This window comes from Macaca fascicularis, chromosome 3 (assembly GCF_037993035.2).
Source record: "Macaca fascicularis isolate 582-1 chromosome 3, T2T-MFA8v1.1".
Classification (NCBI taxonomy): domain Eukaryota; kingdom Metazoa; phylum Chordata; class Mammalia; order Primates; family Cercopithecidae; genus Macaca; species Macaca fascicularis.
Window position 1 is genome coordinate 54,514,612 of NC_088377.1, and position 22,528 is coordinate 54,537,139.

At 48.6% G+C, this 22,528-nt stretch overlaps 2 protein-coding genes across 2 annotated transcripts in view; both read right to left on the bottom strand.

Annotated features, from left to right (window-relative positions):
- Positions 1 to 1,368: 1,368 nt before the first annotated feature.
- On the bottom strand, positions 1,369 to 4,589 carry LOC135970113 (uncharacterized). The gene is made up of 2 exons (XM_065541824.1): positions 4,093 to 4,589; positions 1,369 to 4,053 (listed from the first exon to the last, which is right to left on the bottom strand). Exon 2 carries the CDS (start codon positions 3,875 to 3,877, stop codon positions 2,378 to 2,380), a length of 1,500 nt encoding a protein of 499 aa, XP_065397896.1. The 5' UTR covers positions 3,878 to 4,053; positions 4,093 to 4,589; the 3' UTR covers positions 1,369 to 2,377.
- The window catches only part of LOC135969951 (uncharacterized), a 48,897-nt gene continuing 30,957 nt past the window's right edge, over positions 4,589 to 22,528 (bottom strand). The window contains exons 4-5 of the mRNA XM_074036520.1: positions 16,711 to 16,762; positions 4,589 to 5,659 (exon numbers count right to left, since the gene is read on the bottom strand). Of these exons, the coding sequence (XP_073892621.1) occupies positions 4,792 to 5,659; positions 16,711 to 16,762 (920 nt within the window). The 3' untranslated portion in view covers positions 4,589 to 4,791. The remainder of the gene's footprint in view (positions 5,660 to 16,710; positions 16,763 to 22,528) is intronic.

Genomic DNA, 22,528 nt, shown 5'->3' on the forward strand with positions numbered 1-22,528 from the left:
ACAAAAGGTGAAAACCAATGTATAATCAAATTATGATGTATCTATATAATGGAGTATTATTCAGGCATAAAAAAACAAAGTTTGGATGCATGCTACAACGTGGATGAACCTTGAAAATATGCTGAGTGAAAGGCAAAACACAAAATGGTAAACATTATGTGATTCCACTTATACGAAACATCTGTGATTTAGTTTGGTTGTGTCCCCACTCAAATCTTATCTTGAATTGTTGCTCCCATAATTCCCACATGTTGTGGGAGGGACCCAAAAGGAGGTAACTGAATCATGGGGGCGGTTCCCCCATACTGTTCTCCTGGTAGTGAATAAGTCTCATGAGATCTGATGGTTTTATAAGGGGAAACCCCTTTCACTTGGTTCTCAATTCTCTCTTGTCTGCTGCCATGTAAGAAGTGCCCTGTCTTGGGAATATCTTTTTTTTTTTTTTTTTTTTGAGACGGAGTCTTGCTCTGTCACCCAGGCTGGAGTGCGGTGGCCTGATCTCAGCTCACTGCAAGCTCCGCCTCCCGGGTTCACGCCATTCTCCTGCCTCAGCCTCCCAAGTAGCTGGGACTATAGGCGCCCGCCACCTCGCCCGGCTAGTTTTTTTTTTTTTTTTTTTTTTTTGAGACTGAGTCTGGCTCTGTCGCCCAGGCTGGAGTGCAGTGGCCGGATCTCAGCTCACTGCAAGCTCCGCCTCCCGGGTTTATGCCATTCTCCTGCCTCAGCCTCCTGAGTAGCTTGGACCACAGGCGCCCGCCACTTCGCCCGGCTAGTTTTTTGTATTTTTTAGTAGAGATGGGGTTTCACCGTGTTAGCCAGGATGGTCTCGATCTCCTGACCTCGTGATCCGCCCGTCTCGGCCTCCCAAAGTGCTGGGATTACAGGCGTGAGCCACCGCGCCCGGCCTGGGTATATCTTTATTCAGCAGTGTGAAAACTGACTAATACAATCTGGAGTGAACAAATTCACAGAGACAAATATATCAAAATCAGCAAATTCATCGGAGTTATTGCTGAATGGTAAGAATTTTTGTTTGGGAGTGATGAAAAATTTTGGAAATAGATGAAGATTGTGCATTATTGTGAATGCAATTAATGATGTTGAAATGTACCATTTTAAAGGAAATGTTTCATCCTCTTCAATTTTTAGAAGAATTTGACAAGGATTGATGTGAATTCTGTTTCCTCTTCCTTTTTCTTTTTCTTCTTTTTTTTTTTTTTGAGATGGGGTGTCACTCTGTCACCCAATCTCGGCTCACTGCAACCTCTGCCTCCAGGGTTCAAGTGATTCTCATGCCTCAGCTTCTCAAGTAGCTGGGACTACAGGCAGGTACCACCAAGCCCCGCTAATTTTTGTGTTATTAATAGAGATGAGGTTTCACCATGTTGGCCAGGCTGGTCTCGAACTCCTGACCTTGTGATCTGCCTGCCTCGGACTCCCAAAGTGCTGGGATTACACTTTGTAATTCCAGCAGGATTGACGCTAATTCTTTAAACGTTAGAATTCACTGTTGAAGGCATCGGGTTGTAAACTTTTCCTTCTTGGGGGATTTTGATTATTCAATCCCTTTAACGTTATGGATCTATTGAGAGTCTCTATTTGTCAAGACTTGAGTCAGTTTAGATAATTTGTGTATTTCTAGAAACTTCATTATTTCACTTATGTTATCTAATTTTTTGGTTTGCAATTCTTAGTATTCCTTTACAATTCTTATTTACGTAAGATCTGTAGTGATATATCTTCTTTTTCATTTCTGATTTAAGTTGCTTATCTTTTCTCTCTTTTTTGTCAGTCTAGCTAAAGGTTTGCCAATTTTGAAAGAAATAAATTTTAGTTTATTGATTTTCTCTACTGTTTTTTATTTTCTCTACTGTTTTTTATATTCTCTATTTTATTTTTCTCTGTGCTAATCTTTATGATTTCCTTCATTCTGCTAGCTTTGTGTTTAATTTTTTCTGCTTTTCCTAGTTGCTTATGTTGGAGAGTTAGCTTATTTATTTGAGATCTTCCTTCATTTTTAATGTAACATTTACAATTAAACATTTCCTTCTGCACACTGCCTTTGCTGTATACCATACGTTTTGATATGTTGTGTTTTTTGGTTTTTTGTTTTGTTTTGTTTTGAGACAGAATCTCACTCTGTCGCCCAAGCTAGAGCGCAGCAGCTCGTTCTCAGCTCACTGCAACCTCTGCCTCCCGGGTTCAAGCGATTCTCCTGCCTTAGCCTCCGGAGCAGCTGAGATTACAGGTACCCACCACCATGGCCAGCTAATTTTTGTATTTTTAGTACAGACAGGATTTAACCATGTTGGTCAGGCTCATCTTGAATTCCTGACCTCAGGTGATCCCTCCTCCTTGGCCTCCCAAAGTGCTAGGATTACAGGCTTGAGTCACAGCAACCAGCCGGTATGTTGTGTCTTTTTAAAAAATTTTTATTTCGCCCCCTCTGGGAAATGAGGAGCGCTTCTGCCCTGCAGCCAACCGTCTGGGAAGTAAGGACCGCCTCTGCCCGCCCGCCGCCCAGTCTGGGAAGTAAGGAGCGCCTCTGCCCAGCTGCCCACTGTCTGGGAAGTAAGGAGCACCTCTGCCTGGCCGCCAACTGTCTGGGAAGTGAGACGCGCTTCTGCAGCCCGGGAAGTGAGAGACGCTTCTGCCTGGCCGCCAACCATCCCGGAAGTGAGGAGCGCCTCTGCCCGCCGCCCACCGTCCCGGAAGTGAGGAGCGCCTCTGTCCGGCCGCCCACCGTCCCGGAAGTGAAGAGCGCCTCTGCCTGGCTGCCCACTGTTAGAGAAGTGAGGAGCGCCTCTGCCCGGCCGCCCACCGTCAGGGAAATGAGGAGCGCCTCTGCCCAGCTGCCCACTGTTAGAGAAGTGAGGAGCGCCTCTGCCCGGCCGCCCACTGTCGGGGAAATGAGGAGCACAGTGAGGAGGCCTCTGCCCAACCACCAACCTTCTGGGAAGTGAGGAGCGCCTCTGCCCGGCCGCCAACCTTCCGGGAAGTGAGGAGAGCCTCTGTCCGGCCGCCAACCGTCCCGGAAATGAGGAGCTCCTCTGCCCGGCCGCCCACCGTCCCGTAAGTGAGGAGCGCCTGTTCCCGGCCGCCCACCGTCAGGGAAGTGAGGAGCGCCTCTGCCAGGCCACCCACCGTCCGGAAAATGAGGAGCACAGTGAGGAGGCCTCTGCCCAGTCACCAACCTTCTGGGAAGTGAGGAGCGCCTCTGCCCCGCTGCCAACCGTCCGGGAAGTGAAGAACTCCTCTGCCCGGCCGCCAGCCGTCCCGGAAGTGAGGAGCGCCTCTGCCCGGCTGTCCACCGTCCGGGAAGTGAGGAGCACAGTGAGGAGGCCTCTGCCCAGCCACCAACCTTCTGGGAAGTGAGGAGGCGTCTCTGCCCAGCTGCCAACCTTCCAGGAAGTGAGGAGCTCCTCTGCCCGGCCGCCAACCCGTCCGGGAAGTGAGGAGCGCCTCTCCCTGGCCGCCCAACTGACTGGGAAGTGAGGAGAGACTCTGCCCGGCTGCCAACCATCTGGGAAGCGATGAGGGCCTCTGCCCGGCGGCTGCCCAGTCTGGGAAGCGATGAGGGCCTCTGCCCAGCTGCCCATCGTCTGGGAAGTGAGGAGCCCCTCTGCCCGGCTCCCACCCGGTCCGGGAAGTGAGGAGCACGTCTGTCCGGCTGCCACCCCGTCAGGGAAGTGAAGAGTGCCTCTGCCCAGCTGCCTACAGTTCGGGAAGTGAGGAGCGTTTCTGCCCAGCTACCAATCGTCTGGGAAGAGAGGAGCGCCTCTGCCCAGCTGCCAACCGTCCAGGAAGTGAGGAGCGCTTCTGCCCAGCTTTCAACCGTTCGGGAACAGAGGAGCGCCTCTGCCCAGCTGCCAACCATCCGGGAAGCGAGGAGCGCCTCTGCCCAGCTGCCCACAGTCCGGGAAGCGAGGAGCGCCTCTGCCCAGCTGCCAACCCATCTGGGAAATGATGAGCGCCTCTGCCCAGCCGCCGCCCTGTCTAGGAAGTGAGGAGCGCCTTTGCCCAGTTGCTGACAGTCCGGGAAGTGAGGAGCGCCTCTGCCCAGCTGCCCACAGTCCAGAAAGTGAGGAGCGCCTCTGCCCAGCTGCCAATCATCTGGGAAGTAAGGAGCGCCTCTGCCCGGCCGCCGCCCTGTCTGGGAAGCGAGGAGCGCCTCTGCCCAGCTGCCAGCCGTCTGGGAAGGGATGAGCACCTCTGCCCAGCTGCCAACGGTCTGGGAAGTGAGGAGTGCCTCTCCCCGGCCGCCCAACTGACTGGGAAGTGAGGAGTGCCCCTGCCTGGCCGCCAACTGTCTGTCTGGGAAGCAAGGAGCACCTCTGCCCAGCCGCCGCCCTGTCTGGGAAGTGAGGAGCACCTCTGCCCAGCCACTGCCCTGTCTGGGAAGCGAGGAGTGCCTCTGCCCAGATGCCCACAGTCCGGGAAGTGAGGAGCTCCTCTGCCCGGCCACCAACTCGTCCAGGAAGTGAGGAGCACCTCTGTCCGGCCACCAACCATCCCGGAAGTGAGGAGCACCTCTGCCCTGCTGCCAACCTTCCGGGAAGTGAGGAGCACAGTGAGGAGTACTTCTGCCCAGTCACCAACTTTCTGGGAAGTGAGGAGCGCCTCTGCCCAGCCAACACTTTTGGGAAGTGAGGAGCACCTCTGCCCAGCTGCCAACCATCTGGGAAATGAGGAGGCAGTGAGGAGCGCCTCTGCCCAGCTGCCAACCCTCCAGGAAGTTAGGAGCGCCTCTGCCCAGCTGCCAACTGTCCGAGACGTGAGGAGTCCCTCTGCCTACCTGCCCACAGTCCCGTAAGTGAGGAGCGCCTCTCCCTGGCCGCCCAACTGACTGGGAAGTGAGGAGGCCCCTGCCTGGCCTCCAACCTTCTGGGAAGTGAGGAGCGACTCTGCCCGGCTGCCAACCATCTGGGAAGCGAGGAGCGCCTCTGCCTGGCTGCCAACCCGTCTGGGAAGTGAGGAGCACCTTTGCCCAGCCGCCGCCCCGTCTGGGATGTGAGGAGCGCCTCTGCCCAGCTGCCCAACTGACTGGGAAGTGAGGAGCGCCTCTGCTCGGCCGCCAACCGTCTGGGAAGTGATGAGGGCCTCTGCCCAGCCACTGCCCTGTCTGGGAAGTGAGGAGCACCTCTGCCTAGCCGCCGCCCTGTCTGGGAAGTGAGGAGCACCTCTGCCTAGCCGCCGCCCTGTCTGGGAAGTGAGGAGCGCCTCTGCCCAGCTGCCCACAGTCCGAGAAGTGAGGAGGGCCTCTGTCCAGCTTCCAACTGTCCGCAAAGTGCGGAGCGCCTCTGTCCAGCTGCCCACAGTCCGGGAAGTGAGGAGCACATCTGCCCAGCTGCCAACCCAACCATCCGGAAAGCGAGGAGCGCCTCTGCCCAGCTGCCCATCGTCCGGGAAGTGAGGAGCGCCTCTGACCAGCTGCCCACAGTCCAGAAAGTGAGGAATGCCTCTGCCCAGCTGCCCGTCATCCGGTAAGTGAGGAGCACCTCTGCCCAGCTGCCCATCGTCCGGGAAGTGAGGAGCGCCTCTGCCTGGCCTCCCACTGTGGGAAGTGAGGAGCGCCTCTGCCTGGCCTCCCACTGTGGGAAGTGAGGAGCGCCTCTGCCTGGCCCTGGCCGCCGCCCCATCCGGGAAGTGAGGAGCACCTCTGCTTGGTCACCACCCCATCTGGGAAATGAGGAGCGCCTCTGCCCAGCTGCCAACCATCTGGGAAGTGAGGAGCGCCTCTGCCCAGCTACCAACCTTCCGGGAAATGAGGAGGCCTCTGCCCAGCAGCCCACCGTCTGGGAAGTGAGGAGCGCCTCTGCCCAGCTGCGAACCGTCTGGGAAGTGAGGAGCGCCTCTGCCTGTCTGCCATCCCATCTGGGAAGTGAGGAGCGCCTCTGCCTGTCTGCCATCCCATCTGGGAAGTGAGGAGCACCTCTGCCCGGCCGCCCACCGTCTGGGAAGTGAGGAGCACCTCTGCCCGGCCGCCCACCGTCTGGGAAGTGAGGAGCACCTCTGCTTGGTCGCCAACCCTCTGGGATGTGAGGAGCGCCTCTGCCCAGCTGCGCGTCGTCTGGGAAGTGAGGAGCACCTCTACTCGGGTCGCCGCCCCGTCGGAGAAGTGAGGAGCGCCTTTACCCAGCGGCTGCCCGGTCCGGGAAGTGAGGAGCACCTCTGCCCAGCTGCCCACCGTCTGGGAAGTGAGGAGTGCCTCTGCCTGGCTACTGTGCAGCCTTCCAAGTGTGAGGTGATAGCCTTGCCTGTGATCTTTTCTGTCGTCCTCAAGTTTGCATTTTCAACATTAAAGTTTACTTTTTAATTGAAAGTTAAAAAAATGTTTTATTCATCTCTGATATTTTCTAATTTCCCTTGTGATTTCTTCTTTGACCCATTGATTAAGAGTGTGTTGGTTAATTTTCATGTATTTGTGAATTTTCATTTTCGTCTTGGTCTAGATTTCTGATTTTATTCATTGTGATTAGAGCAGATAACTTTGTATGACTTCTACCTTTTTAAATTTTTTTTTCAGATGGAATTTTGCTTTTGTTGCTCGGGCTGGAGTGCAATGGTGCAATCTCAGCTCACGGCAACCTCTGCCTCCCGGATTCAAGTGATTCTGTCTCAGCCTCCTGAGTAGCTGGGATTACAGGCACGCGCCACCATGCCAGGTTAATTTTTTTGTTTTTTGTTTGTCTGTTTGTTTTTGTACAGACAGGTTTCCTCCCTGTTGGTTAGGCTGGTCTTGAACTCCCGACCTCAGGTGATCCACCCGCCTTGGCCTCCCAAAGTGCTGGGATTACAGGCATAAGCCACCGTGCCCGGTCTACCTTAAGTTTATTAAGACTTATTTTGTGGACTAATGTATGGTCCATCCTGGAGAATGTTCCATGTGCAGTTGAGAAGAATCTGTATCTCGTTGTTGGTGGATGGATGTTTTGTAGATATTTGTTAGATCTAGTTGGTTTAAGGCATTGTTGATCTTCTTTTGTCTAGATGGTCTATTCATTATTGAAAGTGGAGTATTAAAGTCCCCTAGAATTATTATAGTATCCTTTGGTTTTATAACTTTGATTTCCTTTATTTTGAGAAGAATTAGAAAAAAATATCCAGGTCAATCAATTGGGTTTAATCAGAACTCTTATAATATTTTATTCTAGGAAAATTGAAGGAAATTAATATTTGTAACTATCTACCATATGGAAGCAACTGTATTCATTTCCTTTACTATTATTTCATTCAAATCTCTACAATAGTAAAAAGTATTGTGGCCAGATGTAGTACCTCATGTTTGTAGTCCCAGCACGTTGGGAGGCCAAGGCAAGAGGATCACTTGTGGCCAGGAATTTGAGACCAGCCTGGGAAACAGAGTGAGACCTTGTCTCTACAAAAACTAAAAATGTTAGCCAGGCATGATGGTGCACACCTGCAGTCCCAGCTACTCTGGGGGTTGAGGTGGGAGAATTGCTTGAGCCTGTGAGGTCCAGCCTGCAGTGAATGGTGACTGCCTCACTGCGCTCCAGCCTGGGCAACAGAGCGAGATTCTGTCTCAAAAATAAGAAGAAGAAGAAAAAAGTATTGTGTCCACTGTGTTACAAATGAAAAAACTCAAAGTCAAGTTGCTTAAGAAACATGCCCAAGATTACACGATTAGTAAATGGTGGAACCACAGTTAAACCCTCCCCCATCTCATTCTAAAGCAATGCTCTTTGTGTAGCATCATGTTACCTGGAAAGTGCTTTAGCTTCTGCTTTATCCCATGGGAACCTGAAACATCCTTTAAGTTGCATGAGACAAGAGGAAGCTGAGGCTGAAAAAGTTAAATAACATTCTCAACGTATGAAGTAGTTAATTGACAAAATCAGAGGGTCTGCTGAACTTCCGCTGTCTAAATTCCACTGTTTATCTCTGACAGTACTGTAATGATAGGTTTCAGGGCAGCCAAAGTAGTGATGTCATCCAATTTTTAAAAAATTGTGTGAAAATTCAAAACAGACTTACTTATTCCAAATAAACAGCCAAATGTAAATACAGATGGAATGGAATGATAATAGAAAGTATGTTTTCTTTTAAAAAATGAGTATGTATTAGGCCAGTTGAGGTGGTGCACACCTGCACTTTGGAAGGCCAAGGTGGGAGGATTGCTTGAGCCCAGGAGTTCAAGACCAGCCTGGGCGACATAGAGAGACCCGGTCTCTACCAAACAAACAAAAATTAGGCAGGCATGGAGGTGCATGCCTGTGGTCCCAGCTACTCAGAAGGCTGAGGAGGGAGGATCGTTTGAGTTTGGGAGGTTGAGGCTGCTGTGAACTGAGATTACGACACTGCACTCCAGCCCCTGGGTGACAGAGCAAGAGCTTGTCTAAAAAAAAAGGAAAGAAAAGAAAAATAAAAGAGTATGCGTTTAGAAAGAGGATTTATGCAGTGGAAGGCACTGGAGAGCTGTGGAGCCTTAACATGTTAACAACAGTCCCTACTTCCTACCCACCAACCCCAGTCACCAATCAGTAGTTTCAGATCTAACAGAGCATCTCTTTTTCTTTTCTTTTCTTTTCTTTTTTTTTTTTGAGACGGAGTTTCACTCCTGTCACCCAGGCTGGAGTGCAGTGGCACAATCTCGGCTCACTGCAACCTCTGCCTCCCAGGTTCAAGCGATTCTCCTGCCTCAGCCTCCCAAGTACCTGGGATTACAGGCACCCACCACCACTGGCTAATATTTTGTATTTTTAGTAGAGATGGGGTTTCACTATGTTGGCCAGGCTGGTCTCAAACTCCTGACCTCAAGTGATCCACCTGCCTCAGCCTCCCAAAGTGCTGGGATTACAGGCGTGAGCCACTGCACTCAGCCTCTTTTTCTTTTTTTAAGAGATAGTGTCTTGCTCTGTTGCCCAGGCTGCAGGGCAGTGGCATGATCATATCTCACTTCCCCTGTAGTCCTGTCTCAGCCTCCTGAGTAGCTGAGACTATAGGTGCACGCCACCATGCTCGGCTAACTTTTAAAATTTGTTGTAGGCATGGAAATCTCACTGTGTTTCCCAGGCTGGTCTCGAACTCCTGGACTCAAGTGATTCTCATGCCTTAGGCTTCCAAAGTGCTGGGATTACAGGCATGAGCCACTGCTCCCAGCCTTTAACAGAGCGTCTTGAAGCTTCCCTGGTAGATCTCTAAACTGGCTGTAAGTGGTTTAAGCTGACTTTGGGTGGAGTTATGGTTAGCAAGCAGGGAAGCCTCCCTGCCCTTCTCACTGTTTATATTGTCACTCCTAATAGGGAAATGATCAGCCCCTGCCTTCCCTAGTCTCTTCTGATTAGAATCACTGGTACCCTTCATTACAGCTGTCAGATTCAGTGTGTTCCTGAGCCAGACCTGCCCTGGGCAGAAGTTGATCAGCAGTCTTTGCCCTGCCAGGAGGAGAGAAGCCTGGAACTTCTCTTCCTCCCTACTGTTACCTACTGTTACCTGTCCTCCTGGTGCCACCTGTTGCTAATCTGGCTCTGTTGTTCTCTCCAGAAATAAGTGAGGGTTCTAGTCTGGACACAGTGGTTCATGCCTGTAATCCTAGCACTTTGGGAGGCCAAGGTGGGAGGATCACCTGAGGTCAGGAGTTCGAGACCAGCCTGGCCAATAAGGCAAAACCTCGTCTCTACTAAAAATTCAAAAGTTAGTCAGGCGTGGTGGTGGGTGCCTGTAATCCCAGCTGCTCAGGAGGCTGAGGGAGGAGAATCGCTTGACCTGGGAGGCAGAGGCTGCAGTGAGCCGAGATTGCGCCACTGCACTCCAGTCTGGGTGACAGAGTGAGACTCCATCTCAAAATAAAAAAAAAAGAAGTGTCAGCCTGGGGGCTGAGAGGCACCATAATGCCACAAGCACAGAACCTAGAGATACCCCAAGAACTCTCAACTCTAACTTGGCTTGTTGGGTTATTATGAAAATCTATTTGTCGAGGATGATGGATAGATCATATTGGATTGATCAGTCTGGTGACTTGACTTACAACTTGTCAATATTTTGGGGTGTGCTGTGCAGGCCTCCATTCATACCCTTACCCCAGACACCACAGAATTTAGAGTTAGGCTTGGGCTAGTTCTTGACTCATCGGCCCCTGATTTCTTCATTCCTGCTTGCTCATGTTCTTGAGATGCCATATGTCTCATACCATGGTTGAGCCAAAGCGTGATATAAATAGCACTTCAGGAGGGAGAGAAGCCAAGTATATTCAGAGAAATTAGAATATTCTAATAAAAATAATAGGGACTTGGGCCGGACGTGGTATAATCTTGGGCCTGTAATCCCAGAACTTTGGGAGGCCAAGGTGGGTGGATCACTTGAGGTTAGGAGTTTGAGACCAGCCTGGCTAATATGGTGAAACCCCATCTCTACTAAAAGTACAAAAATTAGCCATGTGTCATGACACATGCCTGTAATCCCAGCTACCCAGGAGGCTGAGGCAGGAAAATTGCTTGAGGCTCGGAGGCGGTGGTTGCAATGAGCTGAGATCGCACCACTGCACTCCAGTCTGGATGACAAAGCAAGACTCTGTCTCAAACCAACCAACCAACCAACCAGGGGCTTTGGAAACCAATATACCTATATTCAAATCTCAGCACAGCTAGCAAGTAATTTGACTTCTCCAGGTTCTAATTTCTTAATTTCTATGTATCTAATTTGATAGGTCAGGGAAATAATCTCCACCTTAAAACTGGAAAGCATTCACAAAATGTGTGAGTCAAGGGCCTTGCAACAGTGCCTGGCTCACCACATCCACTCTCAGTAAACAAGCCTGTCTTGGTTATGATGGAAGGCTGCATTCTCCTAGGACAGAATCTATGACCTTAAACTTGTGCTTTTTTTTTTTTTTTTTTTTTTTTTTTTTGAGACAGAGTCTTGCTCTGTTGCCAGGCTGGAGTGCAGTGGCGCAATCTCGGCTCACTGCAACCTCCGCCTTCTGGGTTCCAGCGGCTTTCCCCCATCAGCCTCCCAAGTAGCTGAGACTACAGGCATGTGCTACCACGCCCAGCTAATTTTTGTATTTTTAGTAGAGATGGGGTTTCACCATATTGGTCAGGCTGGTCTTGAACTCCTGACCTTGGGTGATCCGCCCACCTCAGCCTCGCAAAGTGCTGGGATTACCGGTGTGAGCCACCGTGTCCGGCCTCTTGTGCCCTCTTCCAATGCATTGCATGGGAAAGACATTTGCAACTGGAAACTGACATCCATGCCAAGAGCAAGCCTTTCCCCAGCCTGTCCTTTATTCTCTGACACCTTCCTTCACTCACCGCCTTCACTCACACTTCTCAGCCTCAGTTTTCTTTTTTTTTCTTCCTTTTTTTATTTCCATACATTGTTGGAGAACAGGTGGTGTTTGGTTACATGAGTAAGTTCTTTAGTGGTGATTTGTGAGATTTGGTGTACCTGTCACCCGAGGAGTATACACTGCACTCAATTTGTAGTCTTTTATCCCTCATCCCCTTCCCTTCCTGTCCCCTAGTCCCCAAAGTCCATTGTATCATTCTTATGCATTTGCATCCTCATAGCTCGGTTCCCACTTATGAGTAAGAACACAAGATGTTTGGTTTTCCATTCCTGAGTTGTTTCACTTAGAATAATAGTCTCCAATCTCATCCAGGTCACTGCAAATGCTATTAATTCATTCCTTTTTATGGCAGAGTAATGTTCCATTGTATCTATACATACCACATTTTTTTATTCACTCATTGATTGATGGGCATTTGGGTTGGTTCCATATTTTTGCAATTGCAAATTGTCCAGCCTCAGTTTTCTGACTAGCATTGAGATCTTGCTTTTCCAGCCTCGCAGTGGGGGCTGGGCAGGGGTGGGGTGGTGCTTCTGTCTCATGTCACCATTGTTTGGAATGATTATCTAGAATTTTGTCTTTGTGGTTTGGCCCCTGTCCCCTGTCCCTTTTTGACCTGAGTCTTCCCCATAAGTGGTTTTGGACTGTATATTCTTATGTATCCAGACTGACTTTTCTCCATCCCAGACTCTGGCTGTCGCAACAGGTCTCAATGCAAGCACTATCTGTGGCTCAAGCAGGGCTATGAATGAAAAAGATGTCCTCCATCTCCTTAGGAAATAGCATGCAGATGATGGGGTAATTGCTAAGGCCAGGAAAGGACAGAGGAAGTCCTCTGTAGCACTGAGAACAGGAAGTAAGAAACTCCATGCCTTGCAAATTGCCAGGCAAACTAGTGTGTCACCCCTCCAAGTGTTTTTTTTTTTTTCTTTTTTTTTGAGACAGAGTCTTGCTCTGTTGCCCAGGCTGGAGTACAGTGGCATGATCTCAGCTCACTACAACCTCTACCTCCTGGATTTATGTGTTTCTCTTGTCTCAGCCTGCCTAGTAGCTGGGACTACAGGTGCGCACCACCATGCCCGGCTAATTTTTGTATTTTTAGAGTGACAGGGTTTCATCGTGTTGTCCAGGCTGGTCTCAAACTTCTGACCTCAAGCTATCCACCCGCCTCGGCCTCCCAAAGTGCTAGGATTACAGGCGTGAGCCACCACATCTTTAGCATAATTTGGTTTTCTTCAGATTTCTTGGCAAAATTGAATTTTAAAAATTCTACCTTGTGTTAGTTCAACCAAAAAAGAATGCCTTTTAGAGACATGTAGAGTTCTAGACCCAAAGTATCAGATGGAACCTGGCTGAACATGTGTAGAAGAGGTCAGCATTTGGTAGGGAGAGAAGCTAGGATGACTGGAATTACTATGATCTTTCCACTAGCAAATATTCTCAGAGACTGTGGTCTAACCAACAGCACCCAAGGGAGAAGCTTGGACCTAGCCTTGCCTTTGTTTTTTCCCATGCCTTCCCACAGCCATTAAATCCTATACTTCCACATTAAATCTTACACATCCCTTGATTTTCTCAGCTCCATCCACCTCTCTTCATCTCCCCTGCTATATGGTCTTTTGTCAGGTCCACAGTTTCCTAACTGCTTCTGATGCCTCCAATCTAGAGAGATCCTCTCTTGTTCCAAGGTACAAAGAAACCATATGCATGGAGGTCTCCAGGGGCCTGTTCAGAAGGATGGATCTAAGGGCTGGAGAGAAGACAGAAAGGGATGGAGAAGCCATTCCCAGAGCACAGTGGTCAGAGAATGGCCAGACATCCTAGGTGCTCTCAACAGCATGGAGGAAGAGAGAGATGGGCTTTGAGTGTGAATTAGAAGGAACGAATTGGCTCTGAAATGGCTGGACCTTCCAGAAGTCCTGAAATTGTACTTGAGAAAGAATCCCTTTTAGTTTAGGTAGCCAGGCACCTGGGAAGCAGGTATTGAGACAGAGGCTGGAGGAGTGCAGGGAGTTTATCTGCAAAATGGTGGCAGGGAATTAGAGTGAGGGACCAGAGGAGAAGGATGGAAAACCAACTCAAAGATAAGTCACAGAGGCCAGGCATGGTGGCTCACACCTGTAATCCCAGCACTTTGGGAGGCTGAGGCTGGCAGATCATGAGGTCAGGAGTTCGAGACCAGCCTGACCACAATGGTGAAACCCTGTGTCTACTAAAAATACAGAGGGCGTGGTGGCGCTTGCCTGTAATCCCAGCTACCCAGGAGGCTAAGCCAGGAGAATTACTTGAACCCCGGAGGTGGAGGTTGCAGTGGGCCAAGATTGCACCACTACACTCCTGCCTGCGTGACAGAGCGAAACTCCATCTCATGAAAAAAAAAAAAAAAAAAAGATAAGTGACAAGAGTCATCTACCACTGTGGAAGACTGGAGCTTTCTCCCTGGGCCTAGAACCAATAACAACTTGTACCGTGTAAATAAACCTTGTATGTAATTCTCAAATACCCCAGGTTTAGTTTTTCATCTGTTTGCAGCCAGGATCCTGGGTATGATTCAGTGGATTGGGCAGGAAATTTAGCATCCTAAGAGTCTGAAATCTAGAGCAGGGAGTTAAATCCAGGTCAGTGAGAGATTCTGGAAACAATATCACCTGCTCAGGCAAAGGGATTATAGGAACTAGGTGAAAATTAATGGGTTCAGGTCCCAGAGTGTTAAAGTCAAAAAGCAGAATTCAGACCTTTTGAATGTAGACTGTGGAATGATACAAAATGGAGACTTAGAAGCATGAGAGTGGGTAAGAGGGAGGTGGATAATAAAATTTACCTAATGAGTACAACATACGTTATTTGAGTGATGGATACTCTAAAAGCCCGGATTCACCATTATACAATCTATCCATAAATTACACTTGTACCCCAGACAATTTTTTTTTTTTTTTGAGACAGGGTCTTACTCTGTAGCCCAGGTTGGAGTGCAGTGGCATGATCGTAGCTCACTGTAGCCTCAAACTCCTGGGCTGAAGCAATTCTCCTGTCTCAGCCTCTGGAGTAGTGGGGAATACAAGCACAGGTCACCTTGCTCTGCTAATTTTTTTATTTATATTTTTATTGGAAGAGATGAGGTCTCACTCTGTTGCCCAGGCTGGTCTCAAACTCTTGGTCTCAAGCAACCCTCCAGCCTCAGCCTCCCAACATGTTGGGATTATAGGCATGAGCCACCGTGCCTGGCCACTTTATACAGATTTTAAAAAATAAAATAAAAAAAAATTCAGACCTTTGTTTTTTCTGAGATGGAGTTTTGCTCTTATTGCCCAGGCTGGAGTGCAATGGCATGATCTCGGCTCACCGCAACGCCTGCTTTCTGAGTTCTAGCGATTCTTCTTCCTCAGCCTCCTGATTAGCTGGGATTACAGGCATGCGCCACCACGCCCGGCTAATTTTGTATTTTTAGTAGAGACGGGGTTTCTCCATGTTGGTCACGCTGATCTCGAACTCCCGACCTCAGGTGATCCACCTGCCTATGCCTCCCAAAGTGCTGGGATTACAAGCGTGAGCCGCTGTGCCCGGCCGAATTCAGACCTTTTAAGGCAGCTTATGAAATACACTTCTGAACTACTGATGGGGGTCCCTGGCTCCTGGCGCCTGTGAGTCAAGTGTAGCCCCACACCATGAACTCCCCACACTTCAGGTTGTGTATGGATAAAAGATGAGGAGATTTCTGTAGGAATCTCTGCTGTGTCCTTGGACTGGTCTAGGGCAAAGAGTTGCCGTGTCACCCACTTAAAGCTGGAGGAAGCCTGCTTAAAATAGCTCACCAGAGGCTGGGTGCGATGGGTCATGCCTGTAATCCCAGCACATTGGGAGGCTGAGGCAGGCAGATCACGAGGTCAGGAGTTTGAGACCAGCCTGGCCAAGATGGTAAAACCCCGTCTCTACTAAAAATACAAAAATAAGCCAGGCGAGGTGGCGGGCACCTGTAATCCCAGCTACTCAGGAGGCTGAGGCAGGAGAATTGCTTGAACCCAGGAGGTGGAGATTGTGGTGAGCTGAGATGCAGTGAGCCACTGCACTTTAACCTGTGTAACAGAGCAAGACTCTGTCTCAAAAAAAAAAAAAAAAAAAAAAAGATTAGCCACTGGAGTCAGAGATGGAGCTGAAAAAACTTGCACCTAAGATTGGTCCAGTGTTTTCAAGGAGTCCTGAGAGTCTCATGTTCTGTGAGGCCAGTCAGTTTCATTTCATTGCCACCTAGTTCCAGTTCAACAGTACCACCAGGGCTGGTGTGGGGCTGAGTATTTGTTGCTGTATATTGACTCCTTCCCTATTCTCTGTTCTCTGTCTGTGCCCCAGAAGAGTGACCTGGGCTCGGGCCACAGCAATGGGCTTCTTCATTCTCCAGCTTCTGATTTGGACACAGGCCATGGGAGAAGGCAGAGCGAAGTCAGGGGCTTTATCCTCCAGTCTCCACTCCTGCAAGACTGCCATGGCCTGGCTGCATCCCTCCATGAAACGCTACAGCTAAGTAAACCCTTCCTTTCTGAGCTCCGCTAAGCCCTCCCTCCTTTGTGTCCCTGAAGGCCACAGCTGTGTCTATGGCTCCTCTTATTCAACTTTCCTGCAATGACCCAGTTGGAACGTGCCCTCTAGATCCAGGGCCTCTGTGGGATGGACTAGGTTTCTCAATCAGGATCAATTCTGGGGGAGAGTTGAGGTGGGATCCAAGATGCAGCAGTGCACTTGGGGGAACCAGCCAGCCTGAGGGGCCGTCCTCAGCAGGGGGAGATAAGGAGGTTGCAACCTGATGTCAGAGAAGCATTGGAGGCTTCGTTTCCTCCAGAAATTTATTTATTTATTTATTTATTTATTTATTTATTTATTTATTTAAGTCAGAGTCTCTCTCTGTTGCCCAGGCTAGATGCAGTGGTGTGATCTCAGCTCACTGCAACCTCCACCTCCCGGGTTCCAGCAATTCTTGTGCCTCAAACTCCCAAATAGTTGGGATTACAGGGATGCACCACCACACCTGGATAATTTTTATGTTTTCAGTAAAGATGGAATTTCACTACTTTGACCAGGCTGGTCTCAAACTCCTGACCTCAAGCAATCCACCCACCTCGGCCTCCCAAAGTGCTGGGATTACAGGCATGAGTCACTGCACCTGGCCCCTCCAGAAATTTAGACCTGGGCTGAGAAGCAGCACACCACGTCTAGACTCCCCTCCTCCTTTTCTAGAGAGGCAGGCACTCCGACCTACTGGAGAGGGCTGCAGGAGCAGATACACAGCCAGGAGTTCTCATCGTTACAACCAGGTGCCCAGGATTTTGCCATAGAGCACAGGAAAACCCCAAAGTGGAACACAGGCACATGTGCATTGAACATGCATCTATATGTGACAGGTGCTTTACCCGTGTTCCCGTTTATTCTTCATAACTACCCTTAAGGCTGCTTTTTCCATCCCTGTTTTATGAATAAGAGACACGAGGCTTATGACAGGTCGCGAAATATCCCCAGATCACACGAACAGGAACTTGTTCCTTGTGCAGAATGATTCTCACTCATGTGCTGTTTCCACTGGACTAAGCTAGTCCTTGAAAGCACACCAGGGCATCCTTTGCTAGAGTTTTAGGGTAAGGACATCTGTTAGGTGGGTATTGGCTTGTCCTGCGGTGTGGTAGCATGTTATAGGTGACATATACACCAATTCACTCCTTCCTGAGCTAGGAGGGCCTCGCTTACTGCAGGCTGTGCAGATAAACCTGTTGAATGTTTCTCCCCCAGTCGTCCTCACACCCCCCTTCCAGCCAAGTCTCCACTAACGTTGATCTGAAGGGTAATTTTCTTGTCAACTGTATAATTAATGGGCCGCACGCTACCGTGGCCCTCTGTTATTCTGCTTCTCGAAGATATATTTCAAAATGAATAGCTGTTTAACCAATCACTCGGCAGACATCTTACCCTTAGGTGTTTCTGTCTGTCAGCATTTTCACACATTGAGACTGAAGTAGGCAGAATCAATTTGGATATCGGCTCTGGGAAAGTGAAAGCAGCCACGAATTAGAATTTCTTGGAATATCAGAACTTGTCGCCTATTAGTGCTGAACAGCATGTGGATTGCCCTTGCAAGCTCCTTGGCCCTGCGCTCCAGCACTCCGGCATTGCCTGCCAATTTTAATAAAACTAGAAGAGGTCTTTTGTGGTGGCTTTAAGATAATGTCTTGTACGGCATGCATGTCTGATCTTTTGCAGTAATCAGAGCATTTATTTTGCTGTTCCCTGCACAAAGGCTCAAAGCAGTAGTTTTACAAGAGAATTTCAAAACTACTGACAACTCTGGGAATGTGAAAATGAAAAATGCATGCATTTATTCAGAAAGAAAATTCTGACACATCAGAGGGGTGCTTTGGAGGTGCCTTTTATGGGAAGGGAGTTTTGCCAGAAGCTTGCTAATGTAGAGGATGACAAAAAGGATTTGGGAGATATGTTCAGTTATTGGAACCAATGTCTCCAATTGACCTGGCCTCTTGCCCTGCCCAATACTGGTTGAAGAGGCAGAAGTAATTGTAGGAACCTTATTGGTGCCCAGTTCTTGTGCCCATGGCCTACCATGGAAGTCACCTGCAGAAGTTCTGTATTAGTCCATTTCACACTGCTGATAAACACATACCCGAGACTGGGTAATTTAGAAAGAAAAAGAGGTTTAATGGACTCACAGTTCCATGTGGCTGGGGAGGCCTCACAATCGTGGCAGAAGGCGAAAGGCATGTCTTACATGGTGGCAGGCAAGAGAGAGAATGAGAACCAAGTGAAAGGGGTTTCCTCTTATCAAACCATCAGATCTCATGAGACTTATTCACTACCAAGAGAACAGTATGGAGGAAACTGCCCCCATGATTCAATTACCTCCCACCAGGTCCCTCCCACAATACGTGGGAATTATGGGAGCTGCAATTCAAGATGAGATTTGGGTGAGACACAGTTAAACCCTGTCAAGTTCCATACCTGTTGGTGGTCTCCTAAGTCTCCAATGGGGTTCTTTAGTCAAAGAATTGTGCTCGCCTCTTGAGTTGGGCACAAGTTGGATGTGCCTGGATTTAACTCCACAGGAGTGACCTTCCACCTATGAGTGACAGAAGCTGGTGAGTAAACACTCCAGTGTCTTCACTTCTCTGATGAGCCTTGCCTTAGTCTGCACCATGAATTGCTCTCATTCTGTCTTAGAGTTTCTGAGAGTCTACAGAGTGGGAACCCCTAGCATCTAACATGCCCAGATCCCAAAGGTGGGGAAATGATTGCCCCTTGGCCCAAGCTTTAGAGGTAAATGTTACCCTTTTCTGCACTACCGTGGACATTCTACCTGCCTATATTCATCAGGCTTCTCTAGAGGGACAGAACCAATAGGCTATACATATATGTAAAAGGGAGTTTAGATCAGGCACAGTGGCTCACACCTGTAATCCCAGAATTTTGGGAGACTGAGGCGGGTGGATCACCTAAGGTCAGGAGTTTGAGACCAGCCTGACCAATAAGGTGAAACCTCGTCTCTACCAAAAATACAAAAAAATTAGCTAGGTGTGGTGGCACATGCCTGTAATCCCAGCTACTCGGGAGGCTGAGGCAGGAGAATTGCTTGAATCCAGGAGGCAGAGGTTGTGGTGAGCCAAGTTCACTCCATTGCACCATTGCACTCCAGCCTGGGCAACAAGAGCGAAACTCCATCTCAAAAAAAAAAAAAAGGAGTTTATTAGGGAGAATTGGCTTACATGATTACAGGGCAAAGTCTCACAATGGGTCTTGTGCAAGCTGGGGAAAGAGAGAAGCCAGTAGCATGGCTCAGTCCAAGCCTGAAAGCCGCAAAACCAAGGAAGCTGACAGGGCAACCCCCAGTGTGAGGCTGAAGGCCTGAGAACCCCCGGGAGACTGCTGGTGCTAGTCCTAGAGCCCAAAGGCCAAAGAACCTGGAGTCTGATGTCCAAGGGCAAGAGGAAAGGAAGCAAAGTGTCTGGAAGGGGAAGAGAGAGAGAGAGAGCAAGAGACTTCCTGAGCCGCTCAGCTTCTTCTGCATACTTTGTTCTAGCCTCTCCAGCAGCCAATTGGATGGTCCCTACCCACATTGTGGATGAGTCTTCCTCTTCCATTCCGCCTACTCAAATGTCAATCTCCACTGGAAACACTCCTACAGACACATCCAGAAACAATGCTTCACCAGCCATCTAGATATCCCTCAGTTCCATCAAGTTGTCACCTTTTATTAACCATTACACTGACTAAGAGGATCTCAGAGGGACCAAGACTCAGGTGCCTGCTGAAGGGAGGACCAGCCCACAGGCATACTTCTATGTCTGCCTTTGCTCCTTATTTATTTATTTATTTATTTATTTATTTATTTATTTATTTATTATCTCTTCAGACAGAGTCTTGCTCTGTCACCCAGGCCGGAATGCAGTGGCATGATCATAGCTCATGGCAGCCTTGACTTCCGGGACTCAAGTGATCCTAATGCCTCAGTCTCCTGAGTATCTGATCCTATAGGCATGCACCACCAAACCCAGCTAATTTATAAAAAAATGTAGAAAGAGGGTCTTATGTTGTCCAGGCTGGTCTCAAACTCCTGGGCTCAAGTGATTCTCCCACCTCAGCCTCCCAACGCACTGGGCTTACAGGTGTGAGCATCACACCTGGCTTTTCCCCCCTTTCTGGATACACTTTTCCCGGACCTCTACTCCTCATCCCCTTAAACAAAAAACAAAACAACAATGAAAAACTACCTGGGCACAGTCTTTCTCTTAGGTTGTGCTCTCCGGAGGAATGTCGGCTACAATAGAAGAGTCTCTAGAAAGCAGATCTTCAGGATGGGGTTCAGAGACCTGATCCCTCACTCCTCAATTAGGTGCAACCTGGACCCCGTTGACTGGGAAAGTGGGGTAGTGATAACCTCTGGCCTGCAGAAGGCTCATAGTAACTAAGCCTCTCATAGATGGTGGATCAAGCTGAGATTTGAATAGAAGGCAAAGGTTCGGCTTACTTCAAGCATGCACATTTGATGAGTATGAGGTTGCCGGTCATGATAACGCTTCTGGAGTTGGCTGGCTTCTGTCAACAGCTTTGGAAGAGTTGAAGAAATAAAATGAAAAGACTCAGGTTAGTCAGTCATCAACTCAGAAAGTCTTCATGGACACATTTACGGAGACTTTCATCTCTCTTAGCTGTAGGACAAACCATGCTGAAAATTTGGCACAGCAGTTTATGGTAAGAACAGAAAAAGAACACTAATTGCATAGCCTTGATAGGTATCCTTTGTCAAAAGATTGAGACCCTGAGACAGAGATGAGGATATTTGTTGGATAACCTGAGAATACTGAAACCTGGATTCTCCTGAATCCTTCAGTCCAGCAGAAGCAGTGCTCTCCCTTGGTAGAGAAGAGCAGCTTCTCTTTGTCTGGAAGTCTGCAGAAAGCTCACATGAAGACACCCTGGAAGATAACATTTGCTCACCGTATCACCCATTCCTCTGTCTTCACATGGCCAGGCTATAGCCAAGCCCAGCCACTTTGGGCTTTGGAAGAAAATAATGTACTCACCTAAAGAATTGCAAGACTTGGCCAGGGGTGGTGCCTCAAGCCTGTAATCCCAGCACTTTGGGAGGCCGAGGTGGGCAGGTCACCTGACGTCAGGAGTTCGAGACCAGCCTGGTTAACATGGCAAAACCCTGTCTCTATTAAAAACACAAAAAATTAGCCAGGTGTGGTGGTGGGCACCTGTAGTCCCAGCTACTCGGCTGAGGCAGAAGAATCGCTTGAACCAAGGAGGTGGAGGCTGCAGTGAGCTGAGATCATGCCACTGTGCTTTGACTTGGATGACAGAGTGAAACTCCATCTCAAAAAAAAAAAAAAAAAAAAGAACAAAGGAAAAAGAATTGCAAGACTCAGCAAATACACGTTTAGAGGACTTATGGAGAGAAACTTGTAGTGTTAGGCCAAGAGTGCTTCTGCTAGTGGTGGGACAGAATATACAGGTAAATAAGGAAAATTTATTAATACAAGCACACTTTTCCATAACTTAGGGGTTAATATCTTGGCAAGGTCACGTGGAGCCAGTCCTCCTATCCTGCTGGATGGGCTCCTTGAAGCTTACACATGATGGTTCTTAGTAAATGGATTAGTCTGTTCTCATGCTGCTAATAAAGACATACCCAAGACTGGAAAGAGGTTTTACTGACTCACAGTTCCACAAGGCTGGGGAAGCCTAACAATCATGGTGGAAGAAGGAACAGCAAAGGGACATGTTACATGGCAGCAGGCAAGAAAGAGCGTGTGCAGGGGAACTCCCATTTATAAAACCGACAGATCTCATGAGACTTACTCACTCTCATGAAAACAGCATGGGAAAGACCTAAACTCGTGATTTAATTACTTCACACCGGGTCCCTCCCATGACATGTGAGGATTATGAGAGCTACAATTCAAGATGAGATTTGGGTGGGGACACAGCCAAACCATAGAAGTAAATAAGGTGGCTTTGCCAACTTTGTGTTGGCCGACTATTGAGTGAGCAGTCAAAAGACTGAGAGAGGTGAGAATGTTAGAAAGATTCATTATGTGAAACCAGAAAATCCATCCTTTTACTAAAAACTCTCTCTTACCTCACTGTCTTCACCAAGACAGTAAAGAAATATGCTGGTAAAGGAAGCACAGACTTCCTTGAGAGGCTCAGTGCTAGCTGTTTTCTATTGGCTTGGGTTGGTACTAGAAGATGCTACTGTGAAGCTGAGCTTCCTAGTATGAGCAAGGGTAATAGAATCTCAGAACTGCAAAGGCCTGATGGTGGCATTTAACTGACAGGGCAAGGCAGAGATAATTAATATAGTGGGCAATAAAGCTGGCATGGCAGCCAGTGTACCCTGACCCACAGGGATCCATCACAATGACCGTGGCATTCCTAGAGACAAGATAGAAAGTTGTCTAGGGTGTTATGTGATGTGGGTAACCAGGAAAAAAATTGGTAGCTGGTGAACCAGAAAGCTGATGCCAGCTGCTATGATGGAAGTCATGATGATTAAATTTTCAGAACAAAGCTAGATGCTCTATTAAAGAGGAAGACAAGAGGATTTTGCAACCCCATCACAAGTATGTAGAGTATGTGAGCTCCCAAAGGAAACTTCAGTCAGAGTAATTGTACACTGGAAGTAGCTAGACCTTTCAAGAGCTATGGGATGTAGTGTGAAGT

What these genes read in the sequence shown, in the direction of transcription:
- LOC135970113 (XM_065541824.1), bottom strand. Translation starts at nt 3,877, where the DNA reads ATGGTTGGCAGCTGGGCAGAGGCGCTCCTCTGTTCCCGAACGGTTGAA.